The sequence below is a fragment of the Phaethon lepturus genome, unplaced genomic scaffold (assembly GCF_000687285.1).
Source record: "Phaethon lepturus isolate BGI_N335 unplaced genomic scaffold, ASM68728v1 scaffold16704, whole genome shotgun sequence".
Taxonomy (NCBI): domain Eukaryota; kingdom Metazoa; phylum Chordata; class Aves; order Phaethontiformes; family Phaethontidae; genus Phaethon; species Phaethon lepturus.
Window position 1 is genome coordinate 106 of NW_010535629.1, and position 21,071 is coordinate 21,176.

Sequence of the window (21,071 nt, forward strand, 5' to 3'; positions counted from 1 at the left end):
ATCTTTGATTGTTGAGGAGGGAGGACTGGAGCATTGCAGGATGCAATTCTGAAGCTAAGTAGAAGGATGTAATCAGGCTTTCTTCAACAGAAATTAAGAAGGCTCTATTGGGTCCTTGTAGCCCCCTGTCTCTAACACTGTCCAAGAGCAGACACGTAAGCTAAGGGAATGAAACGTAGGCATGTGCAGTGATGTAAAGACTCAGTGACTCATTTTGGCACATTCTTTTCACATTATTATTTCAGAAGATCTATATATTCTAGACTAAAAAAAAATATTCAGGATATAGAAATACTCAGATTATATAAACAGAAAACAACCAAAGGAAGTTAAAAAAGAATACTTCCTATGCCTGGGTTGAAATAATAGCCTAGGTTAGCTGTCTTGATTCACGTAAACTAGTGGACATTTGGTGAGTAAAGGAGGTAAGATGCTAAATTCTGTTTTGCAAATGTGATTTTAGGATTTACAGGCAATTTGGGTAAATGCTTTTAAAATCTGGATTTACTATGTTTAACATGACGGCTTTGTACGTTACTTAGTGTGCTATTTGCTCTTTATCTGCAACAAACTTATAATAGTATAATCTGTCAGAGTAACGTTAAAAAACCCTCAGCTGTTTCCCAGTGTTTTTATTGTTTAATTTTTATATTTTAATTTTCAGTAAATAATGCCATCTTTCTGTTTTGTGCTGCTTTTCTTCATAATCTGTTTATTGGAGAAAATGGTAGTCTAGAGAAGCTCTCTGAATTATGTTTTATACTGCTTTTCACTCTTTCTCCCCATGTCTTTGGATTGCTGCAGTTTGCATTGTAAATTAGGTAAATTGCACATCATAGCATGTTTTTGAAAAGTTAGAATTTTTTTTGGTTACCTAATAATATTCTACTGAAAAGACTGGATTTTGCTGGTTTTCTGGTGATACAAGAGAACCTAGTGCTAGACTGTGCAATTTGGGCAGCTGAGGTTTGGTTTCCTGCTTTATCACAGATTTTGGCTGTATATTTTGGCAAATCATATTGCTTTTGTCCTTGAGCTTCCTGTTTGCAAGGTGAGAATAAATCTCTCTTCTGTTTTGAGGGTGTTACCAGAACTTAATACACTAGGGACTAAAGAGCTCAGATACCCTTATACGAGGAACCATACAAATACCAAGGAGATTGAATTATGTCTCTTAGGCATACGCATCCTCTGTTTGCACGTATGAAAAATATAAAATGCAAGACAATATTTATGGCTCTTACAGTGGAACACCTGACTTTAAATCTTTGTGTCAAATATGTTTTTATAAAAGTATGTTTTTAAAATTTTAGAATTTAGCAATAGTGCTTTTAGTCTTGCTGCAAGACACAGTGAACAGGAATATTCAAACATCAGGACATTACCTGCTGAGAAAGGTAAGAATGCTTCTTTGTTCACAAAGTTGCCATCCAAATCAAGGAAATTATTTGGGTTGAACTTCCACGGGGTTGCCCAGTGCTTGGAGTCATACACAACGGAGTGCAGATTTGGCAACACAAGTGTGCCCTGCAAGAAGCAGCAGAGATTGAATTTGCCATGTATGGTTGATTCTTCTTCTGGACTTTCCTTCTCTCCAATAGATACATAATCATAGAATCTTTGGGTTGGAAGGGACCTTTTAAGGTCACCTAGTCCAATCCCCCTGCAATGAGCAGGGACGTCTTCAACTAGATCAGGTTGCTCAGAGCTCTGTCCAATCTGACCTTGAGTGTTTCCAGGGATGCAGCATCTACCACCTCTGTGCAACCTGTGCCAGTGTTTCACCACCTTCATTGTGAAAAATTTCTTCCTTAGATCTAGTCTGAATCTACCTTATTTTAGTTTAAAACCATTACCCCTTGTCCTATTGCAACAGGCCCTGCTAAAAAGCCTGTCCCCATCTTTCTCATAGATCCCCTTTAAGTACTCAAGGGCTGCAGTAAGGTCTCCCCAGAGCCTTCTCGTCTCCAGGCTGAACAACCCCAGCTCTCTCAGCCTGTCCTCACAGGAGAGGTGTTCCAGCCCTCTGGTCATTTTTGTGAGCCTTCTCTGGACCTGCTCCAATAGGTCCATGTCTGTCCTGTGCTGAGGGCTCCAGAGCTGGATGGTGTAATATGCCACCCTGTGCCTGCAGCCCAGTGTTTGGATTCAGCTTGGTCTTTTCCTGTGCACATCCAGGCATAACAAATCCTTGTATCTTCTGTTTGCCATCACGTTTTAAATGCTTACTTTTGTATAAGTTATCTTCTATCGGGACTACTGAAGTGTCTTCATGTCTAAGCAAGAATGGAGCTTGGATTTTTTTTTAGATACTTGCCAGACTAATTGTAACACCTTCCTTTTGTCTTTTGTACTCTTCACTGGATCTTTCAATTCCATCACATCAATTTTATGCTTAATGTATTTGGGACATTTGTATCATGCCAATGTGACTGTCAGATCTCTCGCTGTACTGAGCTGCCATCATCTTAAGCAGGTGGGGTTTTGTGTGTGTGTTTGTTTTGTCAGGGATGACTATAGGTTGCTCAAGGCTGCTCCCTTATGTGTGAAAGTTAGCTGGCTTGACTTTAAACATAATTTCATCATTCCTTAAAACACTTGTTCTGCTTTGATGCTCAGACATCATCTATATTTGACTGGTGGGAAAAGAGACTTCAGTTTTCTTTATGTTAGCTACTTGTGCTGTTAGCCTTTTCCCAAGCTTCCTTTTGCATCCGCTAATGTAGACTTAGCCCTGGTTCAGCACACTCAGCTTTGTTTCATGTCTGTGACATGCTACCACATGCTCTCTATGCAAAGTTAGAAGCTGTAGAAGCTAATGTCATATAAGTGCTAAATATTAATAGCTCAAAGCTTTAAGAAACATGGAGGTTTACTCTGTACCTTTTTAATGTGAAAACCCAGCAAAGTTGTATTCCTCACACATTGTCGAGGGACCCCAACGGAAGTAACATTGCTGTACCGCAAAGCCTCATGAATCACAGCATTTGTATAGGGCAGTTTTTTACGGTCTTCATAGCTGATGAGATGGGAGGGCTCCAGAACAGCCTCTATCTCTCTTTGAACCTTTTCTGCAGAGAAATGAAACTATTTTAATGTCTCCCCTTTTTCTTTTTTACAGCAGATTAATGTATGAGTGTGGTGCAGGACTGGGGAAAAAAAAAATTACGTTGCTGTGAAGTGCATGTGGTTTGACTGCTGTGTTGGTTTCAGTTGATGAAGAAGGTGCATATCCCCAAAGCATAAGATGATCTCTCATTTAAGACACATCCCACTTGGTGATGAGGAAAATACAGCTCTATGTTTCAAAAAAAGGATTAAAATCTGAAATTACAGGTGTAATTTCTGTTATGTTTATAAATACATATCAGACCAGGTATCTTTTTAAAGCTTATCCACTTTGAAGGTTAGGAAGAGACTAGGTTGCATATGAAATGCCTTTAGCTTGTTATTCTGTCTCTGCCATCCCATTCTAGTGAGTTAAAATAGTGGCTACTACTAATTTCTTTAATTTTCTGAGTTGCTTCTTAGTGAACTGGTGGGGAAAGCACATGTTTGTTTCATTTATTAAACTTTCATTTTCTAGATCTCAATTGTTGATGTAACACTGTTCATCTTAATTGCTAAGGGTTAATTTGATGTATTGCAAGTGACTGAGCTAATACTTACACTTTAATGATATTCATCATGATGTAATGTTGAATGCAGTTCTCTGTAATGTTTTTGCTCACCTTGTATTTCTGGGTATTGTACCATATAGAGCAGTGCCCAGAGAAGGGTGGTACTTGTTGTTTCTGTCCCTCCCAGCAAAAGATCAACCACAGTCTGAACCATGTTGTCTTTATTAAATGTAGAAGTAGGGTCATCTTTGGTCTGTAGAGTATATTCAAAAGAAGACTATGAAGTGGATAATTTCAGACATTTAATGGGTCACATAGGAATTGTCATTGTTTGATGAAAACAGTGAGCAGCCCACCAAGACAAAAATCTTCAGTGCTAAACAAATAAAGTATGCATATAAAAATTCTGTAGCAGTTACTTGAACAGCAAGTATTTGTAGTAGGCACTGAGGTCAAGGAGGGGATAGTATGATAAGCACAAACTTACTTTTGTTATTTGAGCTAGGTAGAAGTCCATGAGATCCTGTGGATCACCTCCATCCTGTCTCTCATGAGTCAGGACCTCCTTCATAACTAAATTGTGCATGAAGTCATTGTATGCAAACACTTTCTGATGAGGCCCTGGGAAAAGGTGCATAAGCCATGGGAAAGCATCATACATCTGTGATTTTAAACAAAAAGGAAGAAACATGAGCTCTTTTAAATTGACAACCCAATTCTCATTTCTTGATAACTCTGTGAAGTCACTGCAACACATGGGCTCCTAATTAGGATGAGAGGCAATAGACACAAGTCAGAACATGGGAAATTCTGATTAGATGTAAGAAAATGTTTTGGGTTTTTTTTTTTTGGTGGTGGTTTTTGCCTTTTTTTTAAGTTGTTATATTTTTACCAGGAGAGAGATTAAATTCCATGAACAGGCTTCCCAGAGAATCTGTGTGAAATATCCATCCTTGGAGACTTCAAGACTTGACCAGACTAGTCCCTAAACAACATGATCTAATTAGACGTGCTTTGATAGCGGACATGCAGAGGTCCTTTCCAATGTAAATTATTCTACGTTTCTAAAAGGTATTATGACACCTTTACATTGCCCTCTAAATGAACTGGCATTGAGGATAACTTGTTTGATATTTGTTAATGAGCTATCAAATACGCAGCAGCCTAAATTGTTGTTTTGATCACATTGTCAGTATTGAATAATCACACTTTCTAAGCTTAATAGATAGGTTGAAGACTGAAAAGGTATAGAAGTTGACTTGACCTCTTGATTTTAGAAGGCTCTTCTCCAGGAGAAACTGCCATGTGTATTTGTTGAGGGGAAAAATAATTATTTTCATTTCTTTGTATTGTGTATGTTTTGTGAATGGACTTCAGTCTCTAGGACTACTGGCAGAGCCTTTGTTTTATTTATGGCCTGTGATTAGGAATCTATTGGCTAGGGGAAACTTCTCTTTCCTCATTAGTGGACCACAACGTCAACATTGTGTAGTAGTGAATAGCGGGTCACAGGACAGCAGGGAAATGATTATATTTTACTTTTTGGATGCATACCTAATAATGCAACAGGGGCTTCTGAAAATGGGTGAATCAGAGTAATTGAGGGCTGAATCTCAACCTTGATTTTTACTCTGATTTTTTTTTTTTTTTTTAGGCATTTCTGTATGAAAGTGTTGGAGAACCTGACAGTGTTGTAAAATGCCAAACTCTGCACAACATAAGCAATAGCTAGGTTTTCAAGAACTTAAAAATATTCTTGTTGATGTGATGAAATTGTCACCTGTATCTTATAGGAAGTTCAGAATACCTCAGATCTTGGTTGTAATACGATTACATGAGAAGCAAGATATCTTCTCAAAAGAATAGGACTTTGAAGGCTTAGTTCTTATTAACTGCACTTCTGTATTCTCAAGACTAAATGAAAATTAAATTTTTAAAGTTGCTTTCATTTTAAGATTTAAGGATCTTACATACACAGTAATCTGCAAATGATTACTCGTTTGAAATATGTTATATATTTTGGAAGTCTGTGAAAACCAGTGGTAGTCTAGAATTTAAATTTTAGGACACGTGATTTACTGACATAAAGAAGGAATATAAGGCAGTAATGATCTATACAAGGTATATATTAATTTATTACTGCACAATGGCTTGCAGAATAATCGTATGGAAATGTTTGGGAGTAATCGTCACTGACTTTTAATTAGTTTGGTTTGACTTGTGAAGTGCAAATGCACTTTAAGGAATAAGAACAAGAAAATGAGCTCCTTACCCTGCCCCAGATAGTAGCTTGAAAGTAGATCACAAAATAAACAGCTTTGATAAGCTTGTTGAAAGATTCATCCTCACTGGAGAAGCGATGACCAAAAACAACAACACAAATTATATTTGCAATAGCATGAACAATGAAAGTATGGGGGTCGAAAGGTTTGCCTGTGAACATAAAAGGTACCATGAATATTTCTGAATAAGCTACAGTGAGAAAAATGAGGAAGACTCTTTAAATGGCAAAAATAATAGTAGATCAGACTACTTTTAGATAAATTTCACACAAGTAAACTCTAGTTTAATAAAAATTAACTGTATGGATTAATGCAGGGAATCATTACTTTCAATCTGCTTTTTACACTTGTAAAATACAGTGATCATTGGTTTTGTGAAGACAAACATTAGGTCTCTTTTCCCCTTTCTGACTTGTGGTCTGGGTTGTGTGAAAACACAAGCAATTAATTAGAACAGATGCCTTCAAATCTGGAGGCAGATATTTGTTTGGCAATTCCTGCCTGCCCCCCCCGCCAAACCAACCCCCAAACCAGAAAAAAACCCCATTTTAAAGTTCTAATTTCCTAGTCATGTTGAAGTGACTTGTTTCCTTTTGGTTTTCAAGTACAACTTAACAATTCAACTATATATCTATTTTTTTTCTTTTTCCACAGACTGAAAAGACAAAACTCGCATAATGCTTATTTTGCAGGATGGAAAACAGTTCCCCTTAAAAAGGGTTAAAGTGAACAGAGGGTAAATCCAGAGAAAATTAGATTAAGTACATATTTTAATGGTGATAAAAACCCTTGAACTATACTACCAGGGGAAATGGTGGATTATGCATTTCTGACTTCAACCCAAGACTTGTAGTCCTTCTTGGAAAGAGTAAATACAATTATTGAGTATAAAATTGAGGTAGGATTGCATGGAAGGTAAAGGTTTGGGCTGTACAGGGTCAATGATTTGCTCATCTCTTACATGAGATCTGTATGTTGCCCTCAGAAGACAGATGGGCCATTTTGCTGTGTCTAGTGCAAAGAGTTGGAGGGAGACCTTAGGCACCTTCTTCCGTGTTTTCACATCGGTATGGAACATGATGCGGGTGAGGAATTTGACTGTTCAGAATATTTCTATTTAATTGCTTTATTTTGGCATCCTGCTAAAATTCTGTTGGTTTCTATTTCATCCAAAGCTTAAAAAGAAGTTTTGTTGGACAACTGAATGATACGTTCCTTGTGTTGGGGTTCTTTCTCTGCCAGATCCTAAAGGCCTGCTGTCCTAGAATGACTCGCAGCAGGTCACAAATTGTGTATTTTATGGAGAAGAACATAGGGTTTTTTCTATACTCCTTGAATGTAGGAATTGTTACCAGCTGTACCCAAGGCTCGGTTCATAATAAACATTTTTTACTATCATTTCAAAAAACATTTTTATATTGCCTGCTGTGCAGACAAAACATTTTTTGTGAAGAATGCAATTAAAAAGCCAGTAAAAGCCCCACTAATATGAAAAATATCTGTATTGCTTGTAAAAATGTATTGTGAAACTTTTACTCCCCTAATCTATATTTCAGAAAAGCTCTGTTATTCCTATAGGGAATTTACCTTTTGTGTTTGCAAAGATGTCCACAAGGTGACAGGCCTCTGTTTGAATTTGATGCTGCAAATTGTTCTTGCCAAGTGCCAGACTTCTTATAATTGTCATGCCAAAGCGTCTCTGTTGCTTCCAGGTGTGCCCGCTTGTGAGAAAAATACCTGAAGAACATAGAAACATTTATTTCATTGCTGGGAAGGGAAATCCTTGCACTGCAGGAGGCAAAATTTGATTTAGATCAGGTTATATTTCACTCACAAAGAAGATACCATGATTTCAGATAGCTATATAGCTGCTTATTAATGTGAGCCTGGAAACCGGTAGTGAGTTTTGGTAATGACAGAACAGCTTTGTCTATAGATGCCTTCTACAGTCTATTGTTTTGGAAGTGATACAACTGAAGGGCAACTCTTCTAGGCAGTTATTCCTTTGAATCTATTGGGAGGAATGATAGTCAGTAGTATGCTTTACAAGAGGAGAAAATCTGTTTTTTCCTTTTGTTAATATGCTGGCTCTGCATGGAATCTTTTTGCTAGGTAAGCCCCGTATGTACTTGTACAGCAGTAACCCGTGTGTGTATGTATGTATAGGAAAGCGTCTGTCGTCTTTACATCTTGTTCGTATGTCAGTATTGTGTAACATCTTGTACCTTTCTCGCCCATCATATCCCTATAGAATGGGGTGAGAGGTCGTCCAGAAATTTCCTCTGAATGGGTGATGATGCCATCTTTTACTGCTTTGTATCCATTTAGTACAACCATAGGTGTCTGTCCCATCCACAACGTGTAGATATTTCCATAGATGTTGGTTAACTGAAGAGTTAATAAGAGTAAATTAATAAATGTAAAGCAGGGAATGCATACACTTATATACTAATTTTAAGAGCTTACGAGGTTGTGACTAAACCCGTTTGCCAACATCGAATTGAATTACGAGTTTCAGAAAAATTTAGCCTTCTGTTGTAATGTGCTTTGGGAACAGAAGATAATCATACTGTATGGAATAGATATGGAGGACATCTTTCAGAAGACCACCTCTGAAGACTTCACAGAAAGAGAAACAGTGGTTTTCTCTGTCAGCTCAGAATCAAAGAACAAATGAATACAGGCAAAATCCCAGAGCTTTTCTGTTTATTTTATTAATGAAAATTATCATATTTTTTGCCTCTTCTGAAGAAAGCAAAGAAATGTTTTTGCATGCCTTCCTATAGCTTCCATGTAATTTTTCTTATTTTTCTCTACTGTCATGCTTGTATTTTTCCTTAAAATATTTTGAAGCAAGTTCCTTACTTTTTAAAATAGTTTTAATTGGTTTATAAAGGAATCAAGCCATTTACTTCTTTGTTTTAGTAATAATCTATTTACTTTTTGCTATACAAATAAGAAAAAAAAGAGTCAGGTTAGAGTATATGTTTGGTCTTCTAGTGGAGATCAGACCACTCGTGGCCTGGGGATGTTCCAGTGACATTGGTATCAGGCAAAGGAAGTTCTACTTAGAGAGGTGTCTTACAGAGCTAGATATCAACACAGAAATAGAGAATGAAACTGCCAACGGAATATCGTGCTATAAACAGTGCTTGTGATAATGTTATGCACTGATGTTAGTGTATCCAAAAGAGAAAGCAAATAACAAGGAGTAAAGCAATTACGGTGTTTATTCCTCAGAAATATTTTTAATAATGCAGGGTCCTTGGATTCTTTGAAATTCATTGATAATCAAGCTTGAGGTTTAAAAAAAACAATTCCCAGTTTAGGCTGTTCCTATGCAATGTACATTTAAAGTTAAAATAGATTCAGATTGATTTTCAACCATAGAGATAAATAAATACCTTAGTGAGAGTTTCTCGACGAAGTTTGAAGTCCAGCAGCCACAAATTTCCGATGATGGGGAGGGGAACTGGCCCTGGAGGAAGCTGGGTGCGCATCCATTGCAGCTTTAGGAACTGCAAAATCAGGAGACATACTACTAGAGCTATAAAAAACTCAGCGATCCCCAACATCTTATCAAAATTTTAACTTCTCACTGGTGGTTGGTTTTTTTTTTTTTTTGCATATGACTTCCTCTGAAAGTTTGGAGTTGTGTAGATGAATTTGCTTCTACTGAAGTCAAACGCTACTTCTGCTGAAGTCAAACTCTTTCTAAAGAATATATGTCTGCTTTAGCCATCTCTCTCTCTCTCTCTCACAATCTACAGTTTTCCCAAGCTGAAGTCCTTAGAAAATGGAAATATGTGATCCCTTGCAGTTAGCCAAGCCACACCTACTCTCTTTTATGATCTGTAATTGTTATCTGTCTCTTCATTTAGAATTTTGTTTCCTTCTTAGTATTGATACTGGGTCTAAATGTTAATTATTGAACAGTTATCCAAGGATATCAAGTGTCTTGCATAATGGTAACACCTCATGCAGTTTCCTGCAGTTATGCATCCTTGGTATTTTAATGTTTCACTTACTATGTTTCTGAAATACTACAATTGTTATGTGGTTTCTTTTCTAGAAGAAGAAACATCTACACAATACCAGCCTGTTAGGATATGGTCTTTGAGATGAAAAAGAATTGAATTCATGCAGCATAAAGTTAAACTAATGTCCTTCAAAAAAGAAAGAAAAGAAAAAAGGTGTAATTTAAGTATTAGAAAAATATCTACTTTCCCCTTTTATCATATTCTATGTTAAATTATGATATTATATGGAACACAATTGAGAGATTATTGTTCTGTCCAGTGGATTGTATGGTGTTTTCTAAATTTTGTTTATTTTTATTTTTTATGATAGGGATTAAAATTTCCTGGTGCAAATTTTGGCGGTGAAAAAATGCACAGATTCTATTTTATCTGTGAAAAAGAACAAATAAACTGAAGAAAGAGGCAAAACTTTCAATCTTTATTGATTTGTGGACCCATAAGCTTTCCAGGAGAGGTTTGTACCAATGTGTAGCAAATTTTAACTTAACAAGAGGTTTACTTTTCTTATGTGTTATTCACTGACTTTGATGTAATCTGTGGACTACAGTAGGTTGCTCTGAAAGTTTTGGGAATCTCCACCACTGGAAAGCAAACAAAAATGGTATAATTCTGGTGTTTTGGGACAAGATGATCGATTTAGGTAATCTCATCAGTCTCCTTTCAGATTTTTTTAATTTTTTCTTTTTTTAATTCATTTGGGACAGGATTTCAGACCTCATCTCCCATTTTATCTACTCCTGTTGGGATGGCAAAATTTATTTTCTCTTAAAGCTGCTTCTGCTCTTTGCTTTTTCAACCCCTAGGCAATGTAGAAATTGGAGAACTTGCTGATTTAGGAGTGCCAAAGCAAGTTGCGGTAGTGAACCTGGAGATGACTTAGGGTGCCTCTGTCTGCTAAGTGAATTGTCAGGAACCATCTCTTTTGGAATTGAAGAGGCAAAGGAAAGAAGATGTATGACTTTCAAACATATGTGGGATCTCCCAGGTTGCGTAATTTTAGCGTGTATGGTGCTTCAGACTTTGTCCTAAATACCATCTTTTAGCTGAACATAAGCCTTAGCTGCAGTAGTTTACATCCCTTATACTGTGACTGTAAAACAGTTTTCTTTATCTCCTGGTTATTCGGTGCCCTGTGAATCTCTTTATGGAGTCTGACTTTGTATAGTTTGGGGTTTTTTTTATTAGCTGATTGGATTATTACATTGCATTTTTCAACACTTTGATCAAGAACTCAGCTAATGTTATGATATATCTTCAAGTAAGTATAGGAGGTTAAGGGAATATATACAATTGTACAAGTTGGCTGTTTTAAAATTGTATCATAATTTCTCTGAGCAGGCTTGCTGAATTTGCCAGTCTGCAGTTTCCAGCTCAAAACTTTTCAGCAAAATCAAGGTTACTGATCTGACTCGGTGTACGTTATGATCATGAAATATAAAGACTTAATGCTATCCATGGTCTTCTTAAGAACTCCTCTGAATTCCCTTAAACTTCAAGCAACTGAGAGTTAGAGGTATGGCCACCCATTTCTGTTAGCTTTCTAATGAGTTTGTTGTTTTGGGTTTTTTTTTTTGCGGGTTAATAAAATGTGTTAAATACAATCGTGCATCATTCAGTCTTGAAAAACAGATGAGCATTCGTCTTTTTTTTGCTTCAATGGATTTTAATAATTCCAGATTCAAACATGAAATATAGAGCCATTGCAGGGGATGCAGACAAGCAGTGACATTGCAGCATTTGCTTGCTTTACTTTTTTGAGCAGCCACCACTTGAATTTCTCTGTGCAGCATCGTACAGCTCTTCTGCTGTAGTGGGCTGCACATGCAGATGTTTTCCGGGAAGTGTGGAAGCGGAGAAGCCATTGAGAGTTTAAAATGAGTTTCCTGATGAAATTACCGAACTAACTTGCTGCTTGTTTGCATCAGAACTTCATTTCTTCGTAGGTTTTTTTCCTCCCTTTTGGTCCAGCCAGTCCCACCTGGTTAAAAGGAAGCAAGTGCTATTCTATTTCTTATTGTTTGTGCACCGAATAATTTCCCAAGTTTGCAAGTTTTGCAACAGTGAAAGACCACTGAAAGCTGTTGATGCATGCATGCCATCAACAAAGATATGATTTATACACTTCAAAATTACCAGAATTAAGATAACTTGAGCCTTGAAATTACCTGTTAATAATGGTGATTATGATGAAACTTAAAGAAAAAGAAAAAATGAGCCTAGTGTTAAATATTCAAATTCTAGTGAGCTTCTATACTGACATTTAAAATCACAAAATACCCCTTGTCCCACTTTTTTTTAAACACTATTTTATTAAACCTTTTTCTTTTTTAAAATCTGAGTGGTCAGGCTTGGTGAACATGTCATTGAGTATGCTCTGTAACCCTCTTGTTTTCTAGCTTTATGTTTTGTGGAACCTATAGGTGGCTGTGCCCTACAGCAATCAGAAACTAAAAGCATTATTATAAAAATAAATACACTAGGACACTTCTGTATGGCGATTGCTTGGTGCCCACTGTACTGAATGAGCAGCAGCTTTGCTCTGAGGTCCCTAAGCGGTTGCTTTTTGAAGCAGTCACTGGCAGTTTCTAAAGACTTGAGTCTGCATTGTGGCACGGTGTGGTGCCTGCCCAGCCTGCGTGGTGGTATGGAAGTCTCTGTTTTCTGTGACATTCCTTGCCCTTGTAGCCCCTCTGATCAGTGTTGTAGTGTTGCCACCTCACTTCAGCCATGGGGGAGCTCAGTGATGGATGTCCCTGCTCATTGCAGGGGGGTTAGACTAGATGACCTTAAAAAGTCCCTTTTGACCCAAAAATTCTGTGGTTCTATGATCTTTTCTGTATAGGTCTGGCATTATACTCCATTTGGATTAAATTATTAAGTCATGAATCTGTGTTCTTGTTACCACAATTACTTAATTTGTCATAAAACCTTCTCAAACATATGGGGTTACTCCGTTACTCACAAGGTCCCTCTCCTTGCTGCATGCTTTGCACCGCATCTTGCAGTGTATCCTGTGTGAGCGGTCTTGCTACTTTCACAATGACCCTACCCTCCTGCCTGTTGTCTGCTCTCCTAGACCTTTCTGCAGGGTAAACCTGGCTCCTGCTCAGTAAGGCTGGGGCTTACAAGCCTCTAAGACAAGTGGCTTAGTCTGAGCCTGGCCTTTTGGATGCTGTGGGCAGTGTGTTTTCCTACTGCTAGGTGAGAGCTGTGGGCATGCTGAAGTACAGTGAGGCAAAGCTATTTCAGAAAAGCTTAGGCTGAAGTTTACAAGCAAGGGTAAAGCAAGGAAGCTATTTTAGAAGAATGCAATATTCCTTATTTGAGTATTTTTAGTGTATGCAAGCAGTAGCTTTTCACACAAATCTTGCTCGCTCTTCTCTGACACAAGTACTGTTGCAAGATCTCAGCAGTCAAGATGACAGATGTTAAGTTTGGTTGTTTTGAACAGATGAGGAAATCTGCTTTTGTAATGCAAGTTTCAGGCCATAGGAGTGGGAAGTAAATTTAAGAACTGCAGAGGACCACGAAGAACAGCATTTTCAGAAGGGTGTGAGGCAAGCAAATGATGAATGTGGCGTGCTGGGGGTGGAAAGAGTTCCGGGTGTGCCTCTGCCCAGGGTGTGTGTCAACTGCTATGCCATAAATACCAGGCTCGTTTCTTTTCTGTTGCAGAACAGGGTCAGGGTGTATTAGAAAACACCAAGTGGTTCCATGCTGTGCATGTATTGCTTGTTATGGTAGCATGCTTGCTGCCTGGCCTAATGTCAAGCTAAACAGAGCAGACAATTGCTAAGCAGGTTTTTTGTTTTTTCAGTGGAGACACTAATTTGGATTTCTCAGCTTAGCTATTCCTTCCTCCCTTGCACTCTCTGGTCTTTCAATAGCTTCGTAACAGGAGCTGTTAACTGGTTGGTGGCGTCAGAATTTCTCTGTGGGAAGAGAATTACACTGACACAGTATGTCCCGGCAACCATTGAGAGACGGAGAGCGTTGCTAAGAGCACAGAGCTAGAAGGAACACAAGACTGGGATATGTGAGCAAAGAAAGTTTCCTGAGCTGAACAGAAACACAGAATGGGAAAGAGAACTTTTCTTACATGCATTATAAATAAACAAGATACGTTTTTGCCTCCTACTGTCATCTCTGGTTTTGGGACCTGAAGATTGATGAGCTGTTTAGGTTGCATAGACAAAGTACTGAAATGGAACTTGGGAACTTCAAATTCTGTTCCTAGATCTGTTCATAGCTTGTCTGTGACTCTCAGGAACTTGTTTTATCTCTCTGGGCCTAATTAACCCTGACATTCACTTTTCAAAAGAGCTTTGAGATCGACTAATGAAAGCCAAGATGTAGATGGCAGCTATGACTGTTTCTTTTCTGTTCTTTCCCCGTCCCCTGTGTTTGCTTCCCATTCCTATGGCCTGAAACCTTCATCAGAAAAGCAGGTTTTTCTGAGCTGACCAAACATCTTTGTCATCTCTATCAGTGACCTCTTGCTCATTCTTATCTGACAAATACTATTGCAAGGCTTTCATGGAGAGATGCTGCTCGCATATAATGAAGGTATTAGAACAAGGAAAACTGATTTTTCCCCAAAACAACCTGCTTGCAGAAAGCTTCTCTGTAAACACCTGCCTATATACCTGCTTGATCTCGCCATTACTTTCTTTGTATTTTGGTCCTTAATTCACAATTTGTGCACATGATATTTTTAAAATGAACTCAGTTCACTTCTGGATTACAATGAATTGTAACACCCATCACTTTAACTCTTCCTGCTAGTAATAAGGTGCCCAGTCATGCCAAAGTAAAAGCAGATGGTATATGTAATCTTAGAGAGATTGACCAAGGTTTTCTCAACACAGGTTTGTAATTAATTTATTGATTTTCAGGCATATTTCTCAGGGTGTAACAGGTTGAGACAGTGTGCACCACTGACATGCAGTGAGAGCAGGATTAGTAAAAACTAGAGCCCTAGCTACTAGGAGACTGTTGTAAACATTCCTAATTTTGTTTTTCCATTGTTTTTTGTTTTGACCTTTTTTTTTTTTTGAAATGCAGTGTTACTTAGGTGAAAGCAATGCAGAGACCTTACACAGGTGCTGTGGCGCTGTATATCCTAATGGTGCAGGAGCTACAAAAATCTAGTGCACTTTTGGTCTCGCTGTTTTGTGCTATATAGTCTTGGCAGCGCTCTGCAGTCAGCTGCAGAGGAATTGGAGAGAGACAAGAATTACGTAGGCTAAACCACAGTGCTTCAAGTCAGTTACTCTCTTCTTGCTAAAATGTCAGGAAGAAGTAATTAATGTTGTGCAGACATTCTTATTTCTGTTATTTCCTAATGTTTGAGTATTTGCAGTTTCAGCATTCTTTTGGACAGTTTTTCAGAACAGTATCTAGTAGCCTAGATGTTGCACTTGGAATGTCAGAAGTCATGGACAGAACAGAAAATTTGAGATAAGACTTTGCTGAAATAGGTATTAGAGTTCTGCTTCTTCCTGAAAGGGAAACAGCAACCCTGAATTCTACAATGCTGCCTGAGAAATGTTTGGCTGTTTTTTGCATTTGAGACTGGAAAGGATGGGATGAGGAATGCTCATCCCATTCACATTCTTATTCAGGAAGCAACCCAGGCTGAAATACTGAAGAGTTTTAGATTGCCCAGGACTGGAAAAGATATAATCCATTTTCAAGAGTATTGGCTAAACAGCAGCTGACACAGGTCACCATTGTTGGGGGACAATCAGAGAAACTAGTAATTTTATGTATTCCTTTTGATACAGGGAGCTCATCCAGTTGTAATTGAAAGGAAGAGTCCAGTATGATATGTTTTGTGCTTAATGCTATTTTTTTCCCACCTTTCTTGTTCTGTTACTGGATGTAATATACAGTAAATGGTAGCTCCAGAAGTTCTGAAAAAGATATGGACTAGAAACCTAATAAATGAAAAGCCTGGAGGAAAACGTGAAATATTTGAATATTGTTCCTCCCTCTGATATGAAAAGAAAATGAAAAAGTTAAATACTGAAAATCTGAAATTGTTTGAAACTATTTTGCACATATCCTATTTCAAAACTTATAAAAATTAAACAAGTTTAAAATCTTAGTGATTTTTTTTTTTTCCCTCCTTTTATGATCACTTGCATTGTATCCTACCCTCACTGGATCACTGTTGTGCAGATATTGTTTACCATATACAGAGAGACTCTGCCAGCAGAATATACACAGTTTAAAACTATAAAGCAATTATCTAATAATAGTAGACTAATATAGTAGCTAGCTGTGGTTAACGTGCTACTGGGCTAAGCATTAATGCTTATCACCGCTCTTGAGACACTTTACAAGTCTCTGCCCATCAGACAGCCATCAAATGGGGGAATGTCAGCTCCTGATAAGCCTTGAATCGAGCTGATTCTCAGTGTTGCCGAGTTGCTGTCTTCCCATTTAGGTTTTACTCTTTTTCTTGTCAGGTCTTTTTCTCATCAATCCTTGAGCTGCTAGCTATTACAGTCTCAACAATTACATTTATGTGTTTTTACCTACTTTGCAGGGCTTTAGTTTATGTTCTTTCTTGCACCTAATTTTCTCAGCAAATGTGAAGCTTGAAGCTCACTGTTAAGATGAGTGTATGAAATGAAGTTTTGCAATCCAGATCCTGTAATATTGAATACTTTCATAAATAACTTGTTTGACAGATGGAAGAGTATGCTTATACATTTACAGCTAACACAAAAACAAGCACTATCAACTGAAAAAATGACCTGAAAAACTCATCTGCTCTTCAGTAAGGTTAGGGATAATGTAATTGTATATTGTGGATTATTTCTAATTATATGGTGAAGAAAGAGAGGCTAAGCAGAAGCTGTGCAGATAAGGACCTAGGTTTTATAGCAGATCACAAACTTAAACATGAGTCAGTATATCAGACTCATCAAAAACCACAAGCAATTGTACCTGGATGGGTTAAGTGGTGTTATATTCTCCAGTCAAGTTGCTATCAATAATGTTTTCATTTACTCACTAGCTCATTCTCACCTCACAAATTTATCTCCTGAATTATCTGAAGGAAAACTGTTTGTTCTGTAATTGCAGCCATGATTCTTATTGTCATAGCATGTTGGGAGAAAAAAGCTTGTTGAAGAAGCTCCAGTGAATAAACTTTCTAGTAGTCTGGAAGGGTAAAAGGAGGTCAAAAGAGACGATGATGAGATACCTGTTAATTCTGAATATGACGTTCACTTCTGAAAAAGCTCTTTCTTCAGAGCAGAATAAAGTAGTACATTTTACATAAATGTAAATAAAGATTATTATTAAAGATAAATAAATACATAAAGAGGGTACATCCATGGCTGTTGCTTCCCTAGTCAGACCCCTGTTGTAAAGCAGAAGTGATCTGCTCTGTCAGCGAGGCTCTCATGTTCCTGGTCATGAGTCTCCTGACTCTACAGCTCCTGAAATTGCCATGGGTGCATGGACGCTTTCCTGGGAGCTGAATTCATGTCCTATCCTTGGAAACCTCAGGCAGGTGCGGTTCAATGCAGCCTGTGACATTCTCCATATGGTGAGGTGCACGTGAAATTATTACCGTTAGCTGAAATGATCAACTACTATAACTGGCTAAAAAAAGTTTTATGCTGAGTACCGTACACCTGAGAATTGATTTTTAAGAGACTGTAAAAGCAGGGAGAAATACTGGCATTCTTCCCTCCCTGATGCCATCTCACAAAAACCTTACCTTGTTAGGAGGGGATAAACCACATTATAGTAAGCTGAATTCCTGCCCTTCCATATAGTGATGCCAGTGGTGCTACCTACAGGTACATACTGTGGAAATAAGGACTAACCAAACGGTTCCTGTTGTGTTGCTGAACGCGTGAGGCAGTGTATTGTGTGATGTTGCCTCTGAATTTACTCTGAGGTGGCACCACAGTATCGGTCACCTTGTTGCATAGGGAAATTGAAGAAAAAACCACACACAGCTCCTTAAGAAGTCTCACTTACTGTACCCAGTTATTTAGTAAAAGTTAATACAGGTGCTGAATCTGCAAGAGCAAAATGTGGCAAGTGGCAAATGGAAAAGCAGCTCGCTCTCCCTACTCACAGGGAGGGCAATCTACTGGAATTCAGGTAGAGGCCATAGGTCAGAGCTGATGTCTGTGATGTAGAAATTAATTCTGTCAGAATTCTTTTTTTGGGGGGGGTTAGTGGTGTGGTGGTATGTTTTAGTGGTGTTTGTTTTTTTGAAGGGAGGTGTGCTTTAGAATATTTCGGAAAACCTGGAAAGAAAAATTTTCATGGTACTGGCTGCTTGTCTCATTTCGTAAGACTGACTATGAAAATATCACATGAAGAAGTAATTCTGTTTTCAAGTTTTTCTTTCTGCTTGGGTTTTTAGGAAGAAGCTGGCGGTGCTAAATGTGTTTGTGAATCCTTCAGATAAAAAAAAAAAATAATGTAATTCAGTTGTAATACCTGGACAGAAATGTGGGATTTCTTCCATCTGAAAATGTGGATGTAGGAAATGTCTACACAACTAAAAATTCCATGGACTGAACTACAGGGACAAAGTAAGCAAAGTCTTAGCTGCACATATAGAAATGGAAACCTGATCAGAACTGAGAAGTTATGAGAAAGTTGTAAGTGATTTCAGACAAGATGTCTCTCTTAAAATTCTTCCAGATGTGGCAATGAACACTGTCAAACATAGACATTTTGTATGTCTGGGTATGTAGAACATATCTGAACACTTCTATGAAGCTGTTGATTATATATCCCTTTTTATTATAAATCTTGTGTCAAGATTGCCTGTGATGCCTGACCAGCAGCAATTCAAGATGAAAGGAAAAAAAGCAGCAGTTTCCTTTGTTGCAGTACTGCTTGTAAACCAGCAAAGGGATTATCAATCCTGTTTACTAATCAAAGAGGAGAAGAAATATTCAAAGAAAAGAAGCTATGCCAGTACAGTATATGGCCTGCTCAGTGCAGTAAACAAAACCTGAGTTTTTTCTGTGTCCCTTTGTGTGGATGGCTTTGCCATCCACAGAGGCAAAAAGAGAGGTTAGGAGACAGCCTGGGACCAACTCTTTTCTTGCAGGGCAGTATGGTTATTGCAAATATATACTGTCCTGAATAATTCCTGAGCACTGGAAGAAAACTCTGGAGTTCAACCCTGATCAATTCCTGCATGAGGAAGGACTTTTTTCTCCAGAGAAGCCTTCTTACCTTCCTCAACAGGGGTTGAGATAGATACCTTGAATGCTACTGAAGAACTCAGGTGAGGGAATAAAATGTGAAACCATCTTTCAAAATGTGCCTGATGTCCTTTCTGCCAGCTAATATGTGGAGTTATTATGGATTATGCAAGTGGAGTTGCAAGGATGGGTTGAGTTTTGTTTGGACAGCAAACCTTGAGAGAGAATGACTGCCCCCAGGGACATCTCTGCTCTGGCAAGGAGCAACAGCCTCAGAGAAAGTGCAGGGCAAGACAGCAGTGGGTGTGGTGGAAGGCAGCAATTCAGAGCAATAATTGTCCTTTCAGGTCCTTTCTGCAGGGCTCTGTATATTTTTGGGTGAGCAGTCAGCGCGCATGGAGCTCTTCCTCTTCTGCAACCTTTTGCATGCATTTATTTTCACCCTGTCTGATGGAGTTAAAGAAATCAACACACAGTATTTTTTTGGGAGCACTGTGCAGCCGTGCAGTCCCATCTCTATAAGGTCTGTGCTGTTCTTCATGAGGCAGCTCGGTTACCAACATCCTAAAGAGCCTATTCCACTAGCTTCACTTGAGAAATCTTCCAAGAACTGCTCCTGTTTGTAGTTTCTTGTGCTGAGGAGGTATTTGTATGTGCTCCTTCAGGTGCTGTGAATTAAAAATAAAGCAAAGAATTACAGACTGGCATTAATTCTGGCTGAGCAGGAGTCCTGCTACTGAGAGAAGGCAGAAACTGTAATGCATAAAGCCTCATACTGAACAAGAACTTGATCCCAACTGGGAGTTTGAAAACCTTGGCTGCTGAAGGAGGCATCCAGCTCTAGAACTGATATGAAAAGTAGCCAGCAGAGCTGTCAGTCTTCCAAACTTGTCTGTGCTTCCAAACAAAACAAGCTCTCTTTTTCCAGGAGTATGGTGATCCCTGAAGAGCACTGGCCTGTGTTCCCTGTCCTCCTGCACTTTGTGGGAGGAGGCAGTCTACTGCTTTTAGCAGAACTTGGGCAAAACAAAAGCAAAGGCCATTGTGTTTGCAGAGGAGTTTGGTATGATTACCTTGCTGGGACTCCTGCTGCAGGTGGAGTTATGGGCACAAGGTAAACTGCTGGCCATTGGGTTGTTGAACCCACACCAGTGTTGTTCTGAGGACCTGTGTCTCTGGCAATGCTATCCTTCCTCTCCCACCAACCAGGATTTTTCCACCTATAAAATGAGAATAAGTAAGAGCACTTGTTCTCCTGGAATTGTTACAGACCCCCTGAAGACAGCACACTACAACCTCCCCTTGGGCTTTCCAGTGTTCTCCTAGAATCCCTGAAACTTCCTCCTTATACTTGCCAGTCCCTTGAGCAGCCACTGTTGGGGAGAAATGCTGCTCTGAACATATGCAGGTGAGGTGGAGTGTGTTGTGCTGCTAGGCAGCAAGCTGCTTCAAGCTGTGTTAAAGGGCAGCTCCTGGGATCCAACAATGTCCAGGCTAAAAATCTCTTTCTTGACCTGTCTGTCCTTTAGGCTGGTGTCTCTAGTAATTACGTGATGTAGAGGTATGTTAGAGAAATCTACCCTGAGTTCAGAAGAGGGGATCCAGATGAGGAAATAAAATGCCAGAGTACTCTGGGCCTAAACCAGAGGGAGATTGTTTGACGACTTAGCATTTGCAAGGTTTTGGGAATAAGCTGCTGTGGGGAAACGAGCTTCGTGTGCCACCTTTGTTTGCCATTATAGGCAGGTAAAGAGTTTGCCATGTGAAATGTCTGTGCTAGTTAGAGGGTACTGGAGGAAATTTAGAAATTAATTTGCATCTCTGAATTATTACAGCTTGACAACAAACTTTGTAAAATCCTGTAATTTCCTTAGCTCCCTTATTGCACGGGAGTTTAGTCTTAGACCAGTCATGGTAAGGGGCTGGAGGGAAAGA

General features: G+C 38.7%; 1 protein-coding gene across 1 annotated transcript; it reads right to left on the reverse strand.

The window, feature by feature from the left end:
* Positions 1-1,385: 1,385 nt before the first annotated feature.
* On the reverse strand, positions 1,386-9,477 carry LOC104619877 (cytochrome P450 2J2-like; the record flags this gene model as incomplete). The annotated part of the gene is made up of 8 exons (XM_010285912.1): positions 9,307-9,477; positions 8,128-8,290; positions 7,490-7,639; positions 5,893-6,053; positions 4,108-4,281; positions 3,732-3,873; positions 2,884-3,071; positions 1,386-1,527 (listed from the first exon to the last, which is right to left on the reverse strand). Coding segments are annotated over exons 1-8 (1,291 nt in total), but the record flags the coding sequence as incomplete, so codon positions are not given.
* Positions 9,478-21,071: the final 11,594 nt, after the last annotated feature.